This window comes from Schistocerca americana, chromosome X (genome assembly GCF_021461395.2).
Source record: "Schistocerca americana isolate TAMUIC-IGC-003095 chromosome X, iqSchAmer2.1, whole genome shotgun sequence".
Lineage (NCBI taxonomy): Eukaryota > Metazoa > Arthropoda > Insecta > Orthoptera > Acrididae > Schistocerca > Schistocerca americana.
In genome coordinates, this window is record NC_060130.1 from 513,330,204 (window position 1) to 513,354,569 (window position 24,366).

General features: G+C 41.1%; 1 protein-coding gene across 1 annotated transcript in view; it reads left to right on the plus strand.

Annotated features, from left to right (window-relative positions):
- Window positions 1-24,366, plus strand: part of LOC124556611 (polyamine-transporting ATPase 13A3-like) — a 281,733-nt gene that overhangs the window by 208,011 nt on the left and 49,356 nt on the right. Inside the window, exons 15-17 of the mRNA XM_047130578.1 lie at window positions 250-425; window positions 4,638-4,862; window positions 20,266-20,472. Of these exons, the coding sequence (XP_046986534.1) occupies window positions 250-425; window positions 4,638-4,862; window positions 20,266-20,472 (608 nt within the window). The remainder of the gene's footprint in view (window positions 1-249; window positions 426-4,637; window positions 4,863-20,265; window positions 20,473-24,366) is intronic.

A 24,366-nucleotide genomic window follows, 5' to 3' on the forward strand; every position in this document is an offset into this window, starting at 1 on the left:
ATGCAAGTGCAACTCGCACACACATGACCGCAATCTCTGGCAACTGGAGCCAGACTGTTCCACCTGCCAGAGACTGTAGTCATGTATGTGCAAGTTGTTTTTGCTTGATTGTGTGCGTGAGTGTATGTTGTCTATTTTTGACAGAGGCCTTGTTGGCCAAAAGCTAACTTTCAGGCAGTCTCTTTGTTGTGCCTTTCTATGACTCATTCTGTGGTTTATATGCTCCTATAACTTTTTCATACATTGCAGGCGACAATATTCTTACAGCAGTCAGTGTGGCAAGAGACTGTGGCATGGTACTACCATTAGAAAATGTTATCCAGGTTGTAGTTACTCAATCTGAAGATGGTGAATCTGTGTCATTAAAACTGAAGCCCATTGGAGGAGGCTTGTATCCTGAATCACCAAGGAATGATTATAGTAGTGTGAGTAAGAGTTATCTTGCTCTGCATTGTGTCAATTCATTTTCTTCATATATTCATATACTTCATCCAGACATAATTTTTATTTTCTGGTTGGAGTGCAGTTACGCTGTTGTGTATGTCACTTAGTCTGTGTATATCAAGGGTCATACTGTTAGCTACAGAGGATTTGTCAAAGTATAGTACAACTCTACTTTAACATTCCCAGAATTAACATTTTCCCGCAGTTATGACATTTTTTATTGTTCCTGTCAAATTTCCTGTGTCCACAATGTTAATTTGCACCTGATTTTGTGTCAACATATTTATAATTTTTCTCAAATTTATGCATTACAAAAAATGTTCATGGAGAAAAAAATTATGCTGGCATGACGTCCATCCAGTAGTGTTTACAAATATAACATGGTTAAGTTTCTCGACGCCAGGGCACTGTACTTAGCGGATTTTAACTGGCTGAATAAAGATATCATGACCAATAACAACCATTTCCAATCTGTTCTCTACTGTGCAAGCGCAGTTTCGTGATTGTTGTGATTATAGTGACACCTATGTCGAACCTTATTTAGCGTGTTTCGGCATTTGGCCACCTGTAGTTCTAGTTGACACAATCATTCACCATAGCCATATATATTTATCTATGGTCATTCACTTTGCATTTCTCAAATGTTTTTGGTTTAAACACAGTGCTGGTTACGTATTTTTTTCATGCTGATCAAAACATACGTATGCACATATTTGCACTTGACAATGACAGAAAATTCTCAAAACACTTCATGCTAAGCACAAAAAAATACATAACTAGTGCAGTATTCCATTATTTAAATAATGAATGGCAGCTGCAGGCTTTCCAAAAACATCAATTGTGACATATGAAATTGAGTCAAACGTTTCTACTTACCAGACAGTTATCAATTCCAGTTACATCAGTGGTTTTTATTAGATAATAAACCTTTATTAGATATTAAACAAGTCCCTGACAAGTCTTTTGCTGTTTATTATGTACATAAAGTGCAAAAATGCAAGGGCGTATCCTATACATATATTTTATAGCTTAAAATGTTATTTCCCACAGTTTACATTTTCCTGTATTTTACACCATTTTTTTGAAGTCCCTTGAAAAGTGTAAAAGCAGGGTTTCATTGTAGTTACGTCTGAAAGCATCAGCATGTTCTTCCTGTCTTGTATGGAAAGTTCTTCCTGTCTTGTATGGAAAGTTCTTCCTGTTTTGCCAATGTAGAATGCAGGGCAGCTGTTAATGCTGAAATTTATATATTCCACTGTGTTCTGTTATTGGGGCATTATGTTTACTGTGTGGGGCAGTTGGTGTCCAGGTTTGTTTGTTTCTTTGTTTAATGTTGAGAAAGACATTTTTGTATAGGTTTTTCTAAATAAGTTAGAAATTTTTTGTGAATCTGTGCCTAAACAGGGAATGCTTGTGAACATTTGTGATGGCAGTTGCTTTTCCTGTTGCGCTTCTGTTAAGGTGTGTTTACACCCATGCACATTATGGCCAGTTGCTGTGTGGCTGTACCTTGCCTCACACAGAAGCAGAGGCACCCAGTGTGAACACAGGTGCAAATAGAATTATTCACAAGCACACGTTGAGGAAGAGGCATGCAACCTACATGCATGCCTCTACTTCCATGTGGGGCAAGCACAGTCGCACGGGGACTAAGCATGAGGCACACAGGTGTAAACACATTTTTACTAATATTGGCCTTTATTTTGTGGATAGTTTGTCAGTTGATTTTACTGAATACCTGTTATGTATTGCAATTGTGTTGATGGTATCTATTTCTTGTGTTAGTATTTAAGGTTATAAAGGTGATGTGTGTCTCCTGTTCAGTGAGGACCTAAATGCAGCATACTTATGTTTGGCTGGTGTGATCTCCACATAGGTTGGTTTCCTGTAAATGTGAAAACTATGTTCTTGCTGTTCACTAACAGTTTTGAGGTCTAAGAAATTTATGGACTGATTTATTTCATGTTCTATTGTTAATATTATTTTATTATGGAGTGAATTCAATAATGTAATAAGTTCATAACATTCATCTTTTGTATCATCAGATAGAAGTAGAAATCCTTGGATTTCAATGGAGATATTTAATTTAATTGAGGAAAAGAGAAAATATCAAAATGTAGTAAATGAAGCAGGTGAAAGGGACTACACACATGTCAAAAATTAGATTAACAGAAAATGCAAAGTGGCTAAGCAGGAATGGCTAGAAGACAAAGCATGTGTAACTAGGGGAAAGATACATGCTGCCTATAGAAAAATTAAAGAGGCCTTTGGAGAAAATAGAGGCAGCTGTATGAACATCAAGAGCTAAGCTGGAAAACAGGTACTAATAAGAGATGGGAAATTTGAAAGAGGGAAGGAGTATGTGCTATACAAGGGAAATGATCTTGAAGGCTATATTATGGAAATGGAAGAGGAAGTAAATAAATTTGAGATGGAAGATATGATACTGCAAGAAGAATATGGCAGACCACTGAAAGACCTAAGCCCAGAGTACACAAAATTCCCTCAGAACTACTGATATCCTTAGGAGAACCTCAGTGACAAAACTATTCCACCTGGTATATACGATATATGAGATGAGGGAAATATCTTCAGACTTAAAGAAGAGTGCAGTAATTTCAATTCCAAAGAAAGCAAGTGCTGAAAGGTGTGAATGCTACCGAAATATTAGCTTAACAAATCATGGCTGCAAAATACTAATCTAGTAGAAGCTAGCCTCGGGGAAGATCAGTTTGAGTTTCAGAGAAATGTTGGAACACACAAGGTAATATAGACCCTACGACTTATTCTAGGAGATGGGCTAAAGAAACCAACCTGTATTTAGCTTATGCAGGCATAAAGAAAGCACTTAACAATGTTGACTGGAATACACTCTCTGAAATTCTGAAGGGAGTAATGATAAAATACAGAAAGTGAAATGTTATATACAACTTGTACAGCAAGCAGATGACAGTTATAAGAGTTGAAGGGCATGAAAGGAAAGCAGTGGTTGAGAATGCAATGAGACAATATTGTAGCCTATCCCTGATGTTGTTCAATTTGTACATTGGGCTAGCAGTAAAGTAAACCAAAGAAAATTTGGAGAAGGAATTAAAGTTCATGGTGAAGAAATAAAAACTTTGAGGTTTGCCAATAATATTGCAAATATGTCAGAGACAGCAAAGGACTTGGAAGAGCAGCTGAACGGAATGGACAGTGTCTTGGAAAGAGACTATAAGAGAGAAATCAACAAAAGCAAAACAAAGTTAATGGAGTGTAGCTGAATTAAATCAGGCAATGCTGGAGGAATTACATTAGGAAATGAGATACTAAAAGTAGTAGCTAAGTTTTGGTATTTGGGCAGTAAAATAACTTACGATGCCCAAAGTGGAGAGGATATAAAATATAGACTGGCAGTCGCAAGAAAAGTGTTTCTGGAGAAGAGAAATTCATTAACATCGAATATGGGTTTAAGTGTTAGGAAGTCGTTTCTGAAAGCATTTGTCTGGAGTATAGTGTTTCATGGAAGTGGAATGTGGACAATAAACATTTCAGGCAATAGGAGAATAGAAGTTTTTGAAATGTGTTACTACAGAAGGCTACTGAAGATTAGTCCAGTAGATTGCATAATAAATGAGGTGGTACTGAACAGACTTGGGGAGAGAAGAAATTTGCACCACAACTTGACTAGAAGAAGAGATCGGTTGACAGCACACATTCTGAGACATCAAAGGATCACTAGATTAGTACTGGAAGTGTGTATGGGGGGGGTTAAGAATCATATAGTCAGACCAAGAGATGAATACAATGAGTAGGTTCAAAAGGATGTATGTTGCTGTAGTTATTCTGAGATGAAGAGGCACCAACCTTCGGATTGAAGACGACAACAACAACACACAAAATGTATAGGTAACATTAACTTACCTTTGCATCTGTTTCTACTTTTTTGTGATATTTCAAATACCTGTTCAAAATGTGCTTTATATATTACATTAAATTTAATCCAAACAATGGAAGGAGTAAATATAACCACTGACAGTATAGTTGAGGCAGTGAGCAGTCAATAACTATGTAAAGAAGTTAATTTAAATTTTATTGCTTTATTAATTATTAAACTTCTGTATTTTGTTGTGCATCGAAATCAGATATTTCATTGTGAATAAATTGAAGTCTGACTGTCATGATTTTTATTTTGTAATTATTTTTATTTTTAGGATGCTCTTATTACCTTGGATCTGGGTGCTAACTGGCATTTCGCTGTTGATGGACACTCTTGGAAAATGATTAATGATCATTACCCATATCTTGTTCCACAAATCGCAGCAAAGGGAACCATATTTGCACGCATGTTACCTGATCAAAAAGCTCAGTTGGTTGAATCACTGCAGAACATTGACTATATTGTGACATTTTGTGGTGATGGTGCAAATGACTGTGCTGTAAGTAAAGTTGATTGAGCATTAAGAAATGATAATTTGTTAAAAACTGTTTTACAGGCAACTATAATGTATAAAATAAATATACTTACATGGAAGCTCTGCCCCTACCCCCCAAAAAACATAAAATCTTTATGGAATGATAGTTTATTAATTCAATGTCAATGAGAATTAGTTATTTAACATAATAATCTGTAAATTAGCTTCATGATAAAGCACCACTCTTCTAACCACAACAGGCCAACTGTGCCCAACCACCACCATGCCATCATCATCATCATCATCCAGTGGTGTCATAGAGATGTGATATGAAACAGCATGGGTTTAGCACACAGCTCACCTGACTGTTTTTGGGTTAGCAGACCTGTTGCTGCTTCTTTTCCTTCAAGAAGCTCTTCAGTTGATATCATGAAGCTTAGTGCATCCCATTCCAGCCCTCCCCCGGCAGTACCGGGCACTGAACTAAGGTCCCCTGCATGGCTAGGCTAACCATAATATTCCTGATAATCATGTGATTGTCTCGTCATTGAATAAAAGTTTTAGACATCATTAAAGTATGTGAACCCATTGACTGACTACACTAGCCACTTGTGGACTAATATTAACTTTTTAACACTCTAAGTCTTTTGACACCATCCCTGACTAGCAGCTTCTAATCAAATTGCATGCTTATGGAACATCATCCACGTTGTGGTATGGAATTTGTGATTTCGTGTCAGATAGGTTGCTGTTTGTAGTAATAGAAAGTCATTTATTGGAACCTAAGTCATATCTAGGGTTCTTCAATGTAGCATTAAAGACTCTCCACAGTTCTTAATGTATATAAACGATTTTGGAGAAAATGCGAGCTGCACTGTTAGATTATTTGTAGATGATACTGTTGTTTACTGTCTAGTAAAGTCATATGACAATGAAACTGAACTGCAAAATGATTAAGACAAGACATATGCATGGTGCGAAAAACGGCAGTTGACCCTAACCGATAAAAAGTGTGAGGTCCTCTACATGAGTACTACACAAACCCATTAAATGTTGAGTACACAAAGAGTTGCACAAATTTAAAGGTTTCAATTCAACTAAATGGCTGGAGATTACAATTACAAATGACTTGAATTGGAACCATAACATAGAAAACGTTATGTGGAAGATAAACCAAAGACTGCATTTTATTGGCAGAACACATGCAAAGATGCAATAAGTCTACCACATTATGCTTGTCCATCCTCCTCTGGAGAACTACTGCACAGTATGTGATCCTTGCCAGATAAGACTGACAGAGAACATCAGAAAAGTTCAGAGAAGGGCGGCTCATTTTCCGTTATCACAAAATTGGGGGAGAGTGTGTCATGAGTATAAGATGCTAGATGGTGTACCATTCATTAAAACAAGTGTGTTTTTAATGCAGTAAGATCTTTTGATGAAATACCAATCGCTAATGTTTTCCTTTGAGTGTCAACATATTTTGTTGACTCCCACCTGCAAACGGAAAAAGGACCTTCGTACTAAAATAAGAGAAATCAAAACTCGCATAGAAAGATTCAGGTGTTTATTCTACCCACATGCTATTCGAGAGTGGAGCACTTGAGAAATATTCTGAGAGCTGTTCTATGAACCCTCTGTCCAACACTTACATGTCAATTGCAAAGTAGTGATATAGATGGAGATGTCCATTTTTCATATATCATTTGGACAATGTGTATTGTAGAATATAGAATGACTGGGTCTACAGGCTACAGATATGTGATTTTTTTATGTGCTGGCCATTTACAGACAACTAATTAACACACTAACTAAAATGAACATAATATTTGTTAAACCGATTCATATTGCTTGTGAAACGTACTTAAATTTACACTATTGTTGTTGACATCTTCAGTCCGGAGACTGGTTTGATACTGAGCGAGGTGGCGCAGTGGTTAGACACTGGACTCGCATTTGGGAGGACGACGGTTCAATCCCGCATCCGGCCATCCTGATTTAGGTTTTCCGTGATTTCCCTAAATCGCTCCAGGCAAATGCCGGGATGGTTCCTTTCAAAGGGCACGACCGACTTCCTTCCCCGTCCTTCCCTAATCCGATGAGACCGATGACCTCGCTGTCTGGTCTCCTTCCCCAAACCAACCGACCAACCAACTGGTTTGATGGAGCTCTCCATGCTACTCTATCCTGTGCAAGCCTCTTCATCTCCGAGTAACTACTGCAACCTACATCCCTCTGAATCTGCTTGCTATATTCATCCCTTGGTCTATGATTCCCCCCCCCCCCTTCCCCTATGCTTCCCTCCAGTACTGGATTGGTGATCCCTTGATGCCTCAGAATGTGTCCTACCAATCGATCCCTTCTTTTAGCCAGGTTGTGGCAAAAATTTCTCGTCTCCCCAATTCTATTCAGTACCTCCTCATTAGTTACGTGGTTGACCTATCTAATCTTCGTCATTCTTCTGTAGCAACATGTTTGGAAAGCTTCTATTATCTTCTTGTCTGAACTGTTTTTCATCCTGTTTCACTTCCATACATGGCTGCACTCCATATAAATACTTTCAGGAAGGACTTCCTGACACTTAAATCTATACTCGGTGTTAACAAATTTCTCTTCTTCAGAAATGCTTTTCTTGCCGTTGCCAATCTACCTTTCTGTAAGTGTCCCATTTCCAATCTAATTCCCTCAGCATCACCTGATTTAATTTTATTACATTCCATTGTCCTCGTTTTGCTTTTGTTGACATTTATCTTATATCCTCCTTTCAAGACGCTGCCCATTCTGTTCAACTGCTCTTCCAAGTCCTTTGCTGTCTCTGACAGAATTACAATGTCATCGGCAAACCTCAAAGTCTTTAATCCTACTCCAAATTTTTATTTTGTTTCCTTTACTAATTACTCAATATGCAGATCGAATAGCATCAGGGACAGGCCACAACCCTGTCTCACTCCCTTCTCAACCACTGCTTCCCTTTTGCACTCCTCTACACTTATAACTGCCATCTGGTTTGTGTACAAATTGTAAATAGCCTTTCGCTCCCTGTATTTTACCCCCATCACCTCTAAAATTTGAAAGGATGTGTTCCAGTCAACATTGTCAAAAGTTTTCTCTAAGTCTACAATGCTATAAACCTATGTTTGCCTTTCCTTAACCTATCTTCTATAGGAAGTCATAGGATCAGTATTGCCTCACGTGTTCCTACATTTCTCCAGAATCCAAACTGATCTTCCCCGAGGTAGCTTCTGCCAGTTTTTGCATTCTGTTGTAAAGGATTTGTGTTAGTGTTTTATAGCTGTGACTTATTAAACTGATAGTTTGGTAAATTTCACACCTGTCAGCACATGATTCCTTTGGAATTGGGATTATTATATTCTTCTTGAAGTCTGTCTCGTACATCTTGCTCACCAGACCAGAGCAGACGGAAGAGTTTTGTTATGGCTGGCTCTCCCAAGGCTGTCAGTAGCCCTAACGGAATGTTGTCATCTCCTGCGGCCTTGTTTCGACTTAAGTCTTTCAGTGCTTTGTTAAATTCTTCACGTAGTATCATATCTCCCTTCTCATCTTCCTCTACATCTTCCTCCATTTCCATAATATTGCCCTCAAGTATATCTCTTCTGTATATACTCTTTCCGCCTTTCTGCAGAAGAAACTGAAAAATAAATATATTAGATCCAATAATGAAAACTGAAGTAACAATATTTCAGTTGAAATGGACTGATACTGATTGAAAAGGCAGTGTTTAGTGCTTACAATTCACTGAACGTTACTGTTACTTTCACCAGTGTTTCACATTCAGTGCAGAACAAACATGTAGAAAGTTTTTTTGATTAGTTCTTCACTAGTGAAACTTTTTATGGTAGCTGAAGGTTTGGTGAATTAGGTAGAATTTGAAGTGTTCCACAGTGCAAGCCGTATAGTTCTCATCCCGTCATTAGTACATAGGTTGTAGTTTTGGAGCACTAGACCTTGATTTTGTTGGCCACTTCAGACTATTTAATTTGTAATTTGTGGTGCAGTTCAGTCATATCGGTTCTGCACTCTCCCCTGTTGTTTCACCAGTTTTCTAGTAGTACTGATTCGGACAGATTCCACACCACCAGTTCCTTCTATATTGACTTAAAGATTCAGCATTTAAGACACTGGACTCACAGTTGGGAGGAATGTAGTTCAACTTCATTCTTGCCATCCAGATTTAGGTTTTCCAAGATTTCCTGTAACTGCCTAATGTAGATGCTGTTCTATTAAAAGGACACAGTCAATTTCCCTTCCTCATCTTTCCCCAGTCAGACCTAGTGCACCATCTCTAATAACCTCCTTGACCATAGTTTCCCCTCCCACTTAGTATATTGATTCCCAATCAGAACAATCCAATAAACAGATTAGTGAAAAACTGCCTATTGGCTTCTGTCTAGGGTTCTTCAGCCGACGTTCATCTAATGATTTTTCTGACGTTTCGCCTGCACGAGTGGCTGGCATTGTCAAAGCTTCACCCTCCATTGCCGGTGGTGAACTGGAGCAGAGCTCGGGGCCGCAGACTATAAGTACCTGGCGCGCCAACGTCCGAGGGCTTCTCCGCGGTCATTTCCAGTGCAGCTCTCCTCTTGCTACCTGCGACGGTCATTCGCTGCAGTACGGGAAGCCAGGATCCATTTACCTTAAGGCTTTCCTCTTTCTTGTTGAAACTGTTCATGTGTTTTTGTATTTCTACAGCTTCTCTGAACAAGCGCGTGTGATAGTGCTTCTCTACAGCCAGAACTCTCGTGTCAGCGAATTCTGTTACGTGGTCGGTCTCATTCAGTGCGTGCTCTGCCACGGCCGATTTCTCCACCTGCCCCAACCTGCAATGTCGCTTATGCTCTTTGATTCTGGTGTTAATTGATCGTCCAGTCATTCCGACATAAACTTTTCTGCATGTGCATGGTATACGGTATATTCCCGACCTTGCAAGTGGGTCTCTTTACTCCTTCGCCGATCTAGGACACTCTTCGATCTTCCTTGTCGGTTTGAAAATCGTCTTTACGCCATGTTTGCGCAATATACAGCCGATTCTGTCCGTCACTCTGGGAATGTATGGCAGAAAGGCCGTACCCGACATTTCTTTTTCTGGTTCCTTACTTCGCCGAGTGTTTGGCTCTGTTACACTTCTAATGTAATTTGTGGAGTACCCATTGCTCCTCAAAACAGTTTCCAGGTGTTGCATTTCTCATTTGAGGTGTTGTGGCTCACATATTTGTCCTGCTCTAATTACGAGCGTACTAATCATGCCTCTTTTTCTGGCTCGGGTGGTGGTTTGACAGTTTGTGCCGGTATCGGTCCGTGTGTGTCGGTTTTCGATACATGCTGTGTCCCAGGTTTTCGCCGTCCCTTGTGACCAGCACATCTAGAAATGGCAGTTTCTTGTCCTTTTCTACTTCCATGGTAAATGTTATGTTGGCATGGAAGCTGTTATAGTGTCTTAGGAAGTCACCGAGCTGTTCTTCACCATGGCTCCACACCACAAGAGTATCATGGACCTACCTGTACCACACCTTAGGTTTGCAGGTCGCCGAGTCCAGTACCTGTGCTTCGAATTGTTCCATGAAGAAGTTGGCCGCCACTGGACTGAGAGGACTACCCATGGCGACGCCTTCCAGCTGTTCGTAGAAATCGCCATTCCACGTGAAATAGCTCGTGGTGAGACATGCATGGAAGAGCTTTTTGATGTCTTGTGGGAACATGGAACCGATGTGCTCCAGAGCGTCACTGAGCGGCACTTTCGTAAATAACGAAACAACTTCAAAGCTGACCAGGATGTCGTTTGGTGCAAGTTTCAGTTTCTTCAGCTTCTCAATGAAATGTCCTGAGTCCTTAATGTATGTGTCGGTCTTCCCCACATGTGGCTGGAGCAGAGAGGCCAAGTGTTTCGCTAGTTTATACGTTGGTGAGCCAGGAGCGCTAACGATCGGTCTCAGTGGAACGTTGTTCTTATGGATCTTGGGTAATCCATACAGCCAAGGTGGCAGGGCTTCTGTGTTGCGCAGGTTTCTCTGTATGTCCGCCGGCAGAGAAGATGCCTTGATTAATCGATTTGTATTCCGTGTGATACGCTGCATCGGATCTGCGCTTAGTTTTTGGTACGTCGTCGGATCTAATAGGTCTCGGATCTTTTGCTCATAATCTTTGGTCTTCATTACGACAGTCGCATTCCCTTATTGGCAGGCAGTACCAATATACTCTTGTCGGCATTGAGATTCTTAATGGCTTGTGCCTCTTCTTTCTTCAGGTTGCAAGCTGGTGGTTTTGCTCAGCGCAGTATCCTGGCTGTTTCAGTACATATTTCCTCTGCCCTTTCACAAGGAAGGGTCCAAATGGCTGCTTCGGTGTTGGCAATGATGTCCTCCATAGGTATAGTTCTCGGGATGATAGCGAAATTCCCTCATTTTTGAAGAACAGACACTTCCTCTTCGGTCAATTGTCGTTCAGTGAGGTTGACGACTGTGTGTGACATGTCGGGAATCGCCATGTCGGTCTGCTTTGGCATTTTTCAAATTTTTTCTTCTGCCGCTTGGTGCAGCGCTCAAGTTCATTCTGCGTGCTCCTGTGAGTGACGCTGTCTATCTTGTCCCAGTCGTCTCGATGCATTCTGCTACTTAGTTGATGGAAACTGTCCAGAAGTTCCTGATCAGTTCTTGCCAAGTCTCTCCGTGTTATATGTATTCGCTCACGAAGAAAAGCTCATTCCATTCTGTCGCAGATACGACGTGCTTGGGCGGTGGTGAATAGGCGCTTACATCTCAAGAACTTCGGTGTAGCTCATTCATCTCGGCACCGTGACAGAAAGGCGAGAGAGGACATCAGTCGCGCTTTCTTCTTCAGTCTTTGGTCAAGGTGTCGGTACAATCTGCAAATCTCCTCCCCGTAGAGACGTAATACAAAATTGTTAAGGCTTTCGTGGCCTCTTGTTGACACACTGCCTATTGGCTTCTGTCTCAGGTTCTTCGGCCGACGTTCATCTAATGATTTTTCTGACATTTCGCCTGCACGAGTGGCTGGCATTGTCAAAGCTTCACCCTCCATTGCCGGTGGTGAACTGGAGCAGAGCTCGCGGCCGCAGACTATAAGTACCTGGCGCGCCAACGTCCGAGGGCTTCTCCGCGGTCATTTACGGTGCGGTTGTCCTCTTGCTACCTGCGATGGTCGTTCGCTGCAGTACGGGAAGCCAGGATCCGTTTACCTTAAGGCTTTCCTTTTTCTTGTTGAAACTGTTCACATGTTTTTGTATTTCTATAGCTTCTCCGAACAAGTGTGTGTGATAGTGCTTCTCTACAGCCAGAACTTCCGTGTCGGCGAATTCTGTTATGTGGTCGGTCTCATTCAGTGCGTGCTCTGCCACGGCCGATTTCTCCACCTGCCCCAACCTGCAATGTCGCTTATGCTCTTTGATGCTGGTGTTAATTGATCATCCAGTCATTCCGACAAAAACTTTTCTGCATGTGCATGGTATACGGTATATTCCCCACCTTGCAAGTGGGTCTCTTTTCTACTTTGCCGATCTATGACACTCTTTGATCTTCCTTGTCAGTTTGAAAATCGTCTTTACGCCATGTTTGCGCAATATACGGCCGACTGGACGATCAGTTAACACCAGGATCAAAGAGCATAAGTGACATTGCAGGTTGGGGCAGGTGGAGAAATCGGCCGTGGCAGAGCACGCACTGAATGAGACCGACCACGTAATAAAATTCGCTGACACGGAAGTTCTGGCTGTAGAGAAGCACTATCACACGCGCTTGTTCAGAGAAGCTGTAGAAATACAAAATCACGCAAACAGTTTCAACAAGAAAGAGGAAAGCTTTAAGGTAAACGGATCCTGGCTTCCCGTACTGCAGCGAACGACCGTCGCAGGTAGCAAGAGGAGAACCGCACCGGAAATGACCGCGGAGAAGCCCTCGGATTTTGGCGCGCCAGGTACTTACAGTCTGCGGCCACGAGCTCAGCTCCAGTTCACCACCAGCAATGGAGGGTCAAGCTTTGACAATGCCAGCCACTCGTGCAGGTGAAACGTCAGAAAAATCATTATATGGATGTCGACCGAAGAACCCGAGACAGAAGCCAATAGGCAGTTTGTCAACAAGTGGCCACAAAAGCCTTAACAATTTTGAAACAGATTAGTGTTGGTTTTCATGTAATATCAGTTTCTCCCTTATCGCAGTCTCAATGGAAAACAAGATGATACTAAGAAACTTGAACAAGGCATGATTTTTGGTGTCCATTTGTTCATTCTGCCCCCTCATATGGATTGTTGACTCTTCAGTAATTTTGCAAGTATCAGGAACTGTAAGCTCCAACTCTTGCTGTGCCATTCACAATATGTTGAGGGGTGATATTGTAACATTATCTCTTTTACAGTATTATTAGTATTGTAACAGGGGAAAAAAAAAAAAAAAAAATACCAAACATGTTTAACATTAAAACATCCTGTCACACAGACACAAGTATAACACTGCTAGTGTGTAACCTTTTCTTCTAAATGTGGCCTCCTGTCAGATGGTTGAATCAGTACTTTCTACTTCTACATCTACATCATACTCCGCAAGCCGCCTAATGTTGTGTGGTGGATGGTACTTTTCGTACCAGCAACTCCCCCCCCCCCCCCCCCCCCCCACCTCCCCCCGTCTTCATTTGGTGCATCTGTTCGGGGCAGACGTCCTAAGACACCCATTTATGTTCGTCGCTGATCCATTAACTCAGTTTTTTTTTTATTAGAGAGGTGAGCTATCCCTCTGACTGAACATGCTAAGCTACTGTGCTGGCAAAAACTGAGCCCTCCAAACCTGTTCCACTCATGGATAGCACATGGGAAGAATGATTTTAGTAATCCTCTGTATTGGCTCTAATTTCTGGAATTTTCTCCTCGTAATCATTACATGAGATGTATGTGTGGGGAAATGATATATTGTCCAACTCTTTCTGGAAAGTGCTCTCTGGAAATTTAAGTAGTAAATCTCTCCATGATGCACAATGCTTCTCTTGTAATACCTCTCTTGTAACATCTGTCAGTGGAGTTTGTTGAGCATCTCAGTAACGCTCTTGTACTAACCAAATGATCTCGTGATGGAACGTACCACATTTCATTGGATCTTCTCTCTCTCTTCTACCAGCCCTATCTGGTAAGGGACCCAGATAAATGAACAGGACTCAAGAATCAGCTGAAAAAATGCCTTATAAGCCACTTCCTTCATGGATGAGTTACAACTCCTTAAGATTCTTCCTATGAATCTGTCTGGCATCTGCTTTTCCCACTATTTGTTTTATGTGGTCATTCCACTTAGGATCTCTCTGAATAATTCTAGATATTTTGTGGCAGATACTGTTTCAGCAGTTTGTCTTCAATAGTGTAGCTGTATGGCAGTTTATTTCTTTTTCTTTATATGCGCAATATGTCACAGTTTTTTACATTCAGGGTCAACTTTCAGAGCCTGCACCATTCATCAATTCTCTGGAGGTCATTCTGCAAATCGTTACTATTTGCTGGTGTTGCTACTTTGTTATAGGCAACCGCATCATATGCAAACAGCCTTAGAGAGCATCCAACACTTTCAACTAGATCATTTATATATGTTGTAAACAGCAATGGTCTTCCTTGGGGTATGACTGAAATTACCATTACATAGATTTTGACCCACTTAGTGATTTTACATATGACCAGAACCTCTTAGGCTTTTACTCAGATCCCTGGAAAAAGTTTTACTTCCAAAGTCATTGAACACTTCTCTCATTGCTCTCCTTATGATCATTTTCGCTTTGCTCAGCTTTTGTTTGTCAGCTAGGTGTTTACTTCTCTTGAATCTGAGATTGGGTTTGCTTTGTTTGCATAGCAGTTTTGTAACACAGCTGTTAAACCGTGGTGGGTCTTTCCCATCCCTTAAAACCTTATTCAGAATATATTTGTCTAGCGCATATTGCACAGTCCCTTTGAACTTGAAATTTGTATCCTATCAGTCTTTGCTAAGTGAAACTATCTTCCTACCTTTCTTAATATTCTTTGTCAGACCCATTGTCATAGATGCTATCAGAGCCTTGTGATCACTGATACATTCCTCTGTGTTAACCAATTCAATATGTTCAGGTCTGTTTCTTTTTTTTCCCCAGGAGTCATAAGATGTTACCCAAACTAGCTGGTCCTCTATTTATCTGCTCAAACTAATTTTCAGACAAGACATCCAGAACAATGTTACACGAATCCCTGTCTCTGGCACCAGATTTGATAGTATGACACTCCCAATCTATACCTGGCAAGTTGAAGTCACCCCTATTACAACGGCATAATTATTAACGATATTCTAAAAGTTCTGTCTGAAGCACTCTATCACTAGATCTCCTGACTCAGGCAGTCTATAAAAGCATCCAATTATCATTTTTTACTAATCTTTTATATTTAACTTTACTCAGATTAATTCACAATCGGAATCCATGATAACCTCACTAGATTGTATTGAATTCTTTACTGCAATAAACACACCTGTACCATTGGTGACTAACCTATCCTTACAATATATATTCCAATTTGTACTTAGAATTTCATTGTCATTAACGTCTGGTTTCAATCAACTTTTTGTTCCTAATACTATCTGTGCATTATAACCTTCAGTAAGTGATGCTAATTCTGGAATCTTTCTGTGGATGCTCATGCAGTTTACTAAAATTATATTAACATTTTCTATCTCTGATCTGCAATGGCGAAACTCTCTGAGGACATTGTGACTAATTTATCAGGCGAATTGTCTTTGATCCCAAGGGAAGGTTTCTTTAAGTCGAAACAGCTCCATAGGCACTCCACATGTACTCCGCTGCACTAGTAGCCACTTCCTGCACAGATTGCATGCCTAACCAATTAAGGGGAACCCTACAATTCTGTACCCAATAGTGGGGGCCGAGAAATTCGCATCTGATACCATTGCAGAGTCATCTGAGCCTCTGGTTTAGACCTTCCACTCTGCTCCAAACCAGAAGACCATGATCAACCATGGGTATCATGCTACAAATAGACAGCTTAGCATGCTCCCATGCACAACGCTAGTTGCCTTCATGGAATCAGCCATCTGCTGAAAGGAACCGAGGATGCCCTCGTAACCCAGATGGCAGGCATCATTCGTGCGGAAATGTGCCGCTATATGCAGCCAGTTTCACCCAGTGCATTCAATAGCAGCCTGCAGGACCTGTTCCACATTGTGGAAGAGTCCCACCAGCAAACATAACTGAGTGCACACTGGCATTGTTTCCCACCTTGGTATTTTCCTGAGGGGCTCCCTCATGTATTTAACACTTGAGCTCCCAGTCACATGCATATCCACCCTCTGCACTTGTCCGGGCTGGACATGAAAATCGGTCGCCGGCCCAACAGGAGAGGCATCCCAGGCTGGCCCGGTGTTATCAACACTGGGTAGCCCTCATACCTGTTGCTTAGGCATAGAGAGCCAGCCACACAATGTGGTCCCTTTTTGCCTTCTGCCCAGTGACACGAGAACCCACCACTGTCTGCGACCCACTCTCGAGTGATGACGGACCGGTCAGATGTTGCGTATCAGAAGATGCAGTGATACCCAGGTCATCAGGGAATTCCAGTGGCACTAGAGGTGTCACAGGTCTCGTCCCCAGTGCCCTGACGTTGCCACAACTTTGAGCATTAGCCAGAAGCATGTTGACGGTAGTCAGCACTGCTTCCAGCTGTTTACCGACAGCAGCCAATTCTCCTTGGGTCCCTTCACAAGCAGCACAGCCCCTGGCCACATTGTAGTGTGTAAAAATAGATATAAGATCTCATATGACACTATTGAGATTGGAATGTCTGCAAAATATAACGAGGAGAATAATGGAACACTAAAAAATGCTCTGCAGGTTTCTCATTATGCCCTGAGATGGCAAGCTCTTAAACAGAAATAAATTTCTCTGCTAAAGTGGATATATCTACAGTTATCTGGTAGTAGAATCTCAGCTTACCTAAAAGCTACTGCACAAGATAAGTATGCAAACTAGAATGCACTGATCTAAACTGTATGCTGTGTACGAGCACTCAATTTAAACTTAGTGGCGTGAGGTGGTGGTCTGGCAGCAGGAAAATTGCACAAGGATATGCAAAAACAAAAACTTGCCATAATTCGGTAACCACTAGTCTACACAGTAAAATACACAGGCATAGTTCATTTCCTTGCAGAAACATGTATGTGGAGGGGACTAAACAAAATTACTGTGTATCAGACAACTGCTGCTCTGCTACCGCTACCACTGCTGGTGCGTCTGCACTTCTCTAAGAATACCTATGAAAGTTACTCCTAAAGTAGATTCTAGATCTCGCATTCTTTAATGTTACCTCTTTTAGAGGAATTTTAAAATTGTGTTTGACTGTGAAGTGAATGTCTAATGGATACAAGTATCAGACTATTATTTTGTATCCTGAAGGGATTCCAGTACGGAGAAATATTACAGGTAATCAGGGGTTGATCCAGTAATCTTTTGGTTCCATACCTTTTATGTGGTCAAGACTGTTTATGAATGGTTGCCAACCTAATCAGGCATGAAGTTACATTCATTGGGTTATTCTAAAATGTAATTGTGATTTGCTGTTTTGTATATACCTTACTGTGCTTTGCAAAACATAGCCAGTTTCTTGTGTACAGCACAACAGATAACTTTAATTCTTACTTTGTCAACTCCAGAGAAATTATATGATGGCATCCAGATACATTAACACTTTCTCTATTCTTTGTGCAGATAATATTGTTCAAGTGTAGGCAAAGAAAAATTTGCCATGAGGGGTCTCCCTTATTGAGATTTGAAGAGCCAGTTATTATTGTAAGTTAGTTAGCAACATTACTATGTTATGATACTAACACAATATTAACACATACTTTGAAATTATCATTCTTTCATCTCAGCAATTAACCAAATGATGGCCCTTGACCTAACACTGTTCAGAAAATAAGACAAAGCTAACTGATTAAGTTCTGTCTTGACTCTAGCACTGGATTTAAGCACTTAAATCTTTTATACAACAGTATGGTATCTTTCACTGTAACCACTTTCAATATGCTACTTTACTTTATATGATCAAAATATGCTACACCCAAAGATATTTTTGTTTTCATTAAGCAGTTCGTTCTTTTTATTTCGTAACTAACATGTGAAGTTCACCAAAATTGTAACTTCAAGAAAACTTTAAACTGCAAACAACATCTACTGATTATATTAAAACTCTTTCAGTATATTTTATTAGATTAAGTTTGCAAAATTGCCTTTCCTTATAATTGTAGAATCTCAGAATCTTTTTCACTAGTATTGGGCCCTGCCTAGGTATATGTCTTAGGAAAATAAAGTTCTTTGAACCAGTGTATGATAGCCACAAATTATTTTTTTCCAAAATGCACAAAATTTACTGGCTCAAACTGTTATTACAGTTCCAAACAAAGTTCTTAAGCTTTTGCTGCAGGCGATCGTTGCGGGGTTTCAATGTGGTGGCTAAGCGATCCATTCATTAGCAGCCGTGGCTCTTAATAAATTCTTCTTGGTGTTGAATTATGTTTACAATACATCCCAATTGTAAATGTCGTGCTACAATAAAACAGCAGTCTCCATCCAAGGCTGTCTAGGAAATTATTGATGCATAAGCCACTCCCATGTAAGCCTAAGATGTTGCCTCTATCATTGCTGCCTGTAGACTAACTTCATTCATCTTTGTTCTGCTTAGCTGCTGCTTGCCAAATCATTCCACCTTTTCGCCTTCCTGCATTTCCATTCCATTTGAGATGGAAACTACTACTACTTTCACATTTCACCTGTGCAGCTCTAATACCCTCAGCATGAACCAGTTTTCCAGGTGACAATATTTCTTGTAACACTTTTATCTTATTCAAAAATAAGTTGTTTTCAAAAAATGTTTTACAAAAATTTTTTTTACAAATTCATCTTTATGAACAAAATAAATTCTGTTGTAGACAGTGTACACTCATTTATTCTTATCTATGTTTTTATTTTACATTAGTTATGGTCAGCAGCAAATTTCTTAGGAGGGAAAAATATTGTGAAACTGAATGAATTTTTTATTCTGCAGTGGAGTGTGTGCAGATACAAAACTTCCTGGCAGATTAAAACTGTTGCCCGACTGAGATTCAAACTCAGGACCTTTGCTTTCACGGGCAAGTACTCTACCAACTGAGCTACCCAAGCATGAATCACGCCCCATCTTCACAGCCTTACTTCCATCAGCGCCTCATCTTCTACCATCCAAACTTCATAGAAGTCCATGGAGGGAGGAGAACTGTGAAGTTTGGAAGGCAGGAAATGAGGTACTGATGGAAATAAAGTTGAGATGGGTTGTGAGTCATGCTTCGGGAGACAAGACAGTGGAGCACTTTCCGACAAAAGGCAAAGGCCCTAAGATCGAATGTCGGTTGGACACACAATTTTAATCTGCTAGGAAGTTTCATATTGGTGCACACTTCACTGAAGAGTGAAAACTTCATTCTGGAAACAAAACCCCAGGTTGTGGCTAAGACATTTATTTGCATTATCCTCTCTTGTATGAGTGTTAGTCCCACATGTTAATTTTGGAAGGTAGAAGAGGAGGCACTGGCAGATGTAAAGCTGTGAGCGTGGGTCATGAGTCATGCTTGGGTGGCACAGTTGGTTGAGCACTTGCCCATGAACAGCAAAGACCCTGAGTTTGAATCTCGGTCTGGCATACAGTTTTAATCTGCCAGGAACTTTCATTATGAAATTATTTTTAGTATGTGTCAGATACAAAGGTGAGGTTGTAGATGGATCTGAAACACAATTCTTAGTACTTCCTTTCTGTTAGTAATCTATTTTTTTATAATAGTAGTAAATGTCCCAGAATATTATGCCATAAGATGTACATCATTAGAGTCAACTGAAGAATAGTTATTTCAGTATTACAGAGACATAGAGTTTACATAAAAATCACAGACCAGATAACAAACAATTTTGTGAAGATATTTGGAGATACCTTGCTGACACCAAAGAAGAGACCTGTACTGCCAATTTTTTGTTAAATCACTGAAATGCATGTCTAGTACTGCAGATAAAACCTTCCTGGTACTGTACGGATTTCAGCTCAATAGAGAGGTACATATGGCTCATACAGGGAGCAGGGATGTTCTCTAGTGAGCCTTTTTTAGTTGACAGAAGAAAGAGAAATTATAAGCATCACCATGGAAATATGTGTCAATTTAGGTGAAAATAATCTGTAGACTGATATAACAGAATTGAGAGCTCAACTTCATTGTTCATTTGTCAGTACAAGTATGAATTGAATCTGATAAGCACACTGACATGAATGGCCTGTGCCAAGTAAATTATTTAGTCAGTTATGTGTTTTCAGTTGTGACATCCATAACTCTTGCAGCATCAGCAAAAAGGTTGTCTTTTCCAGGCCCTGAAGACAGCTGATGTTGGTGTGTCATTATCTGAGGCAGAAGCTTCTGTAGCAGCACCATTTACCTCAAAACATGCTAACATTGAATGTGTTCTGCATCTTGCACGTGAAGGGCGATGCGCTCTTGTTACTAGTTTTGGGTTATTCAAATACATGGCACTTTATAGTTTGATCCAGTTTTTTTCAACTCTCATACTGTATAATGTAAGTATCCATTTAATCTCTCTTTAATTGAAGATATTAACAGTACATTGGATTCTATTTAATCTTACCTAGAGGACAAAATGTCTATGGTACTTATTAGGACACACTACCTTCCACTGATAAGATGAAGTGCTGACGTGTAGACAAATTCACATAAAATTGGTATGCAAGAAACCTTGGCAATTTGCTGAGCTTCATAAATCATTCCACAAAGCATTATGCTGTATCAGAGTGTCATCTCTGAGCAGTTACTGAAATTAAGTGTTATGGATTCTTGTGTATCTACACTGAAACATTAAACTTGCCATTTTCAAGCAAACTTTCACGTTTTCAACAGCTCTCAAGATACACTGTATGATAAACTAGTTGTGTCATCTTGTGCTACCTCATGGCATATCCTTTATGTTGATCTTTCTATTGGAGACAGTAAAATTTAACTGCTTGAAAGCTGATATAATCCCTGCCTGTAAACAGTTGCATAGGCCAGAGTAGCTATTGTGGTGGTGGCGTCATTAGCTGTGTCAAGCAAGCCCTCAATACCAACAAGTCTGTATCACAGAATCCAGACAGCTCTTCGTGACTTAGAACTAGAGGTCATGCACTGATCTGCAACATTTCTCCATTTTTGCCTTTTTTCACATATTTGGATCCACAGTGTTGTAAATGCTTAGTGGTAAGTGTGTTGCATCATTGTAGTGTTCTTGACATTATTGTGTGTGTGTGTGTGGGGGGGGGGGGGGGGGGTGATTAGTTAACAACAGAATAAAAATAATTGAACTTCTTGTACACCATCTCATTTGGCATGCCTTCGTTAAATATGCTGTGAATGAAACTCGGTGTTACAGTTTCCACACACAAAATACACTGTCAGGATAGTGTCACTATGTAAGTAAGAAGAAAATTCTTAGAATGAATCCCCTGAGATAAACTGACCATTATTAAATTTTTCTCTTTACCAATGCTGGTACACATTAATCACCCTACACTGTACAAGTGAAACATTCCTCTTTGATGTAATTATACTTTTATCTTCCAGTGTATCATGCACAAGTTCCTTATCTTAACTATTCCATGAAGTTTCGTGATTGTCGCCAGATGATGTCGACTTCTTGCCGTGTTACACTCCTGGAAATGGAAAAAAGAACACATTCACACCGGTGTGTCAGACCCACCATACTTGCTCCGGACACTGCGAGAGGGCTGTACAAGCAATGATCACATGCACGGCACAGCGGACACACCAGGAACCGTGGTGTTGGCCGTCGAATGGCGCTAGCTGCGCAGCATTTGTGCACCGCCGCCGTCAGTGTCAGCCAGTTTGCCGTGGCATACGGAGCTCCATCGCAGTCTTTAACACTGGTAGCATGCTGCGACAGCGTGGACGTGAACCGTATGTGCAGTTGATGGACTTTGAGCGAGGGCGTATAGTGGGCATGCGGGAGGCCGGGTGGACGTACCACCGAATTGCTCAACACGTGGGGCGTGAGGTCTCCACAGTACATCGATGTTGTCGCCAGTGGTCGGCGGAAGGTGCACATGCCCGTCGACCTGGGACCGGACCGCAGCGACGCACGGATGCACGCCAAGACCGTAGGATCCTACGCAGTGCCGTAGGGGACCGCACCGCCACTTCCCAGCAAATTAGGGACACTGTTGCTCCTGGGGTATCGGCGAGGACCATTCGCAACCGTCTCCATGAAGCTGGGCTGCGGTCCCGCACACCGTTAGGCCGTCTTCCGCTCACGCCCCAACATCGTGCAGCCCGCCTCCAGTGGTGTCGCGACAGGCGTGAATGGAGGGACGAATGGAGACGTGTCGTCTTCAGCGATGAGAGTCGCTTCTGCCTTGGTGCCAATGATGGTCGTATGCGTGTTTGGCGCCGTGCAGGTGAGCGCCACAATCAGGACTGCATACGACCGAGGCACACAGGGCCAACACCCGGCATCATGGTGTGGGGAGCGATCTCCTACACTGGCTGTACACCACTGGTGATCGTCGAGGGGACACTGAATAGTGCACGGTACATCCAAACCGTCATCGAACCCATCGTTCTACCATTCCTAGACCGACAAGGGAACTTGCTGTTCCAACAGGACAATGCACGTCTGCATGTATCCCGTGCCACCCAACGTGCTCTAGAAGGTGTAAGTTAACTACCCTGGCCAGCAAGATCTCCGGATCTGTCCCCCCATTGAGCATGTTTGGGACTGGATGAAGCGTCGTCTCACGCGGTCTGCACGTCCAGCATGAACGCTGGTCCAACTGAGGCGCCAGGTGGAAATGGCATGGCAAGCCGTTCCACAGGACTACATCCAGCATCTCTACAATCGTCTCCATGGGAGAATAGCAGCCTGCATTGCTGCGAAAGGTGGATATACACTGTACTAGTGCCGACATTGTGCATGCTCTGTTGCCTGTGTCTATGTGCCTGTGGTTCTGTCAGTGTGATCATGTGATGTATCTGACCCCAGGAATGTGTCAATAAAGTTTCCCCTTCCTGGGACAATGAATTCACGGTGTTCTTATTTCAATTTCCAGGAGTGTATTTCGGCTGACAACCATTCAGCCATCTTCTGGTGAATATGTTGCACTATACATTGTTACTTCACATTGCTAACTATATACTAAAAATTGGCACAGACACTCATGCTTAAAGGCTGCCACCACATACACAACATCTGTCAAGTTTTGTGCCCTCTTCAAATACTGCTCTCTCTATGGCATGCAGGTGCATGCATAATGGTGACACTACATGCTGTGTGGTGTTGGTTGTGGTTGGAGCATACCAGTAGGATGTACAAAACCAATTTCTGGTGCCAAATAGAATGAGAAATCACCCCAGTTTATAATGCATATTAACTAGAAACAAGGATACCACTACACATCGGAAAACATCTTATTTAAATGAATAGTAGTAGGGGTGACCCAATGAAGCAAATAAAAATAGGTACCACGCCACTCACATAGATCTGTTAATCAGACGTCCCTGTCCCCGCTGCACTGTCAGTCAACTAGTCCTCTGTGAAACCATACTTTGTTTGATGATCAATTTGCCCTCTCTGCATCTTCAGTCAGTTACATGAGAGTTCTTCCTGTATTTTATCTATAATGGTCAAGAGACAAATAGGAAATAGGTATATATGGTTTAGCAATTCTAGGGTATCTTTTATCTCCTTTTTTAAAATAATAATCACCTCTGCTTCTTTTCATATGGTCAATATCTTGCCTTGACTCGCACTCATTGAACACATGGATCAAGTAAGGCACTCTTTGCTCTTTTATTTCACAGCGCAGTTCCAATTGCACCAAAAACTTCTCAGCTAACAGCAAAATGCAAGCTCCTTGTACATTTAAACCATTGGTTAAAGGCTTATGGAATACTGATGTGGCATCAACCAAAATGTAAAATGTCCTGACTCTTAAAATTTATAAATATTTAACAGTTTAAATAATAATGCCATAATTTGAATACAATATTGTTTTTAGGAGCATGTTATACATAGTGTTCGTGCTGTTGTGTTTATGTGGAGCCCTCTGAGCGAAAAGTATTGTTACGATAATACACTCTATTCTCACAAGGCAGGGGTGGTGGTGTCGTCAGGAATTACCACTTCTTCAGCATGCAGGAACATGAAAGTAGGCAGTTGTAGGCGCATTGTATTGGTAGTATTAAATATCTTTTGACAGTCATGTCGCTCATGGAGTACAAAGTGAAGATCAGTTCATTTGACCAAATGGTAATGTTTGGCAGTTTCATTTCTAGTTTGCCCTGATTATTTTTGCTGTTTTGTGTGTGTGTGCGCGTGTGTGTGTTGTTCCGTTCAGTTGCAAAGAAGTGAGGATGAAAATAATAATAGATATTTGGCTAACTTAGAACATATCTGAGACTTACAG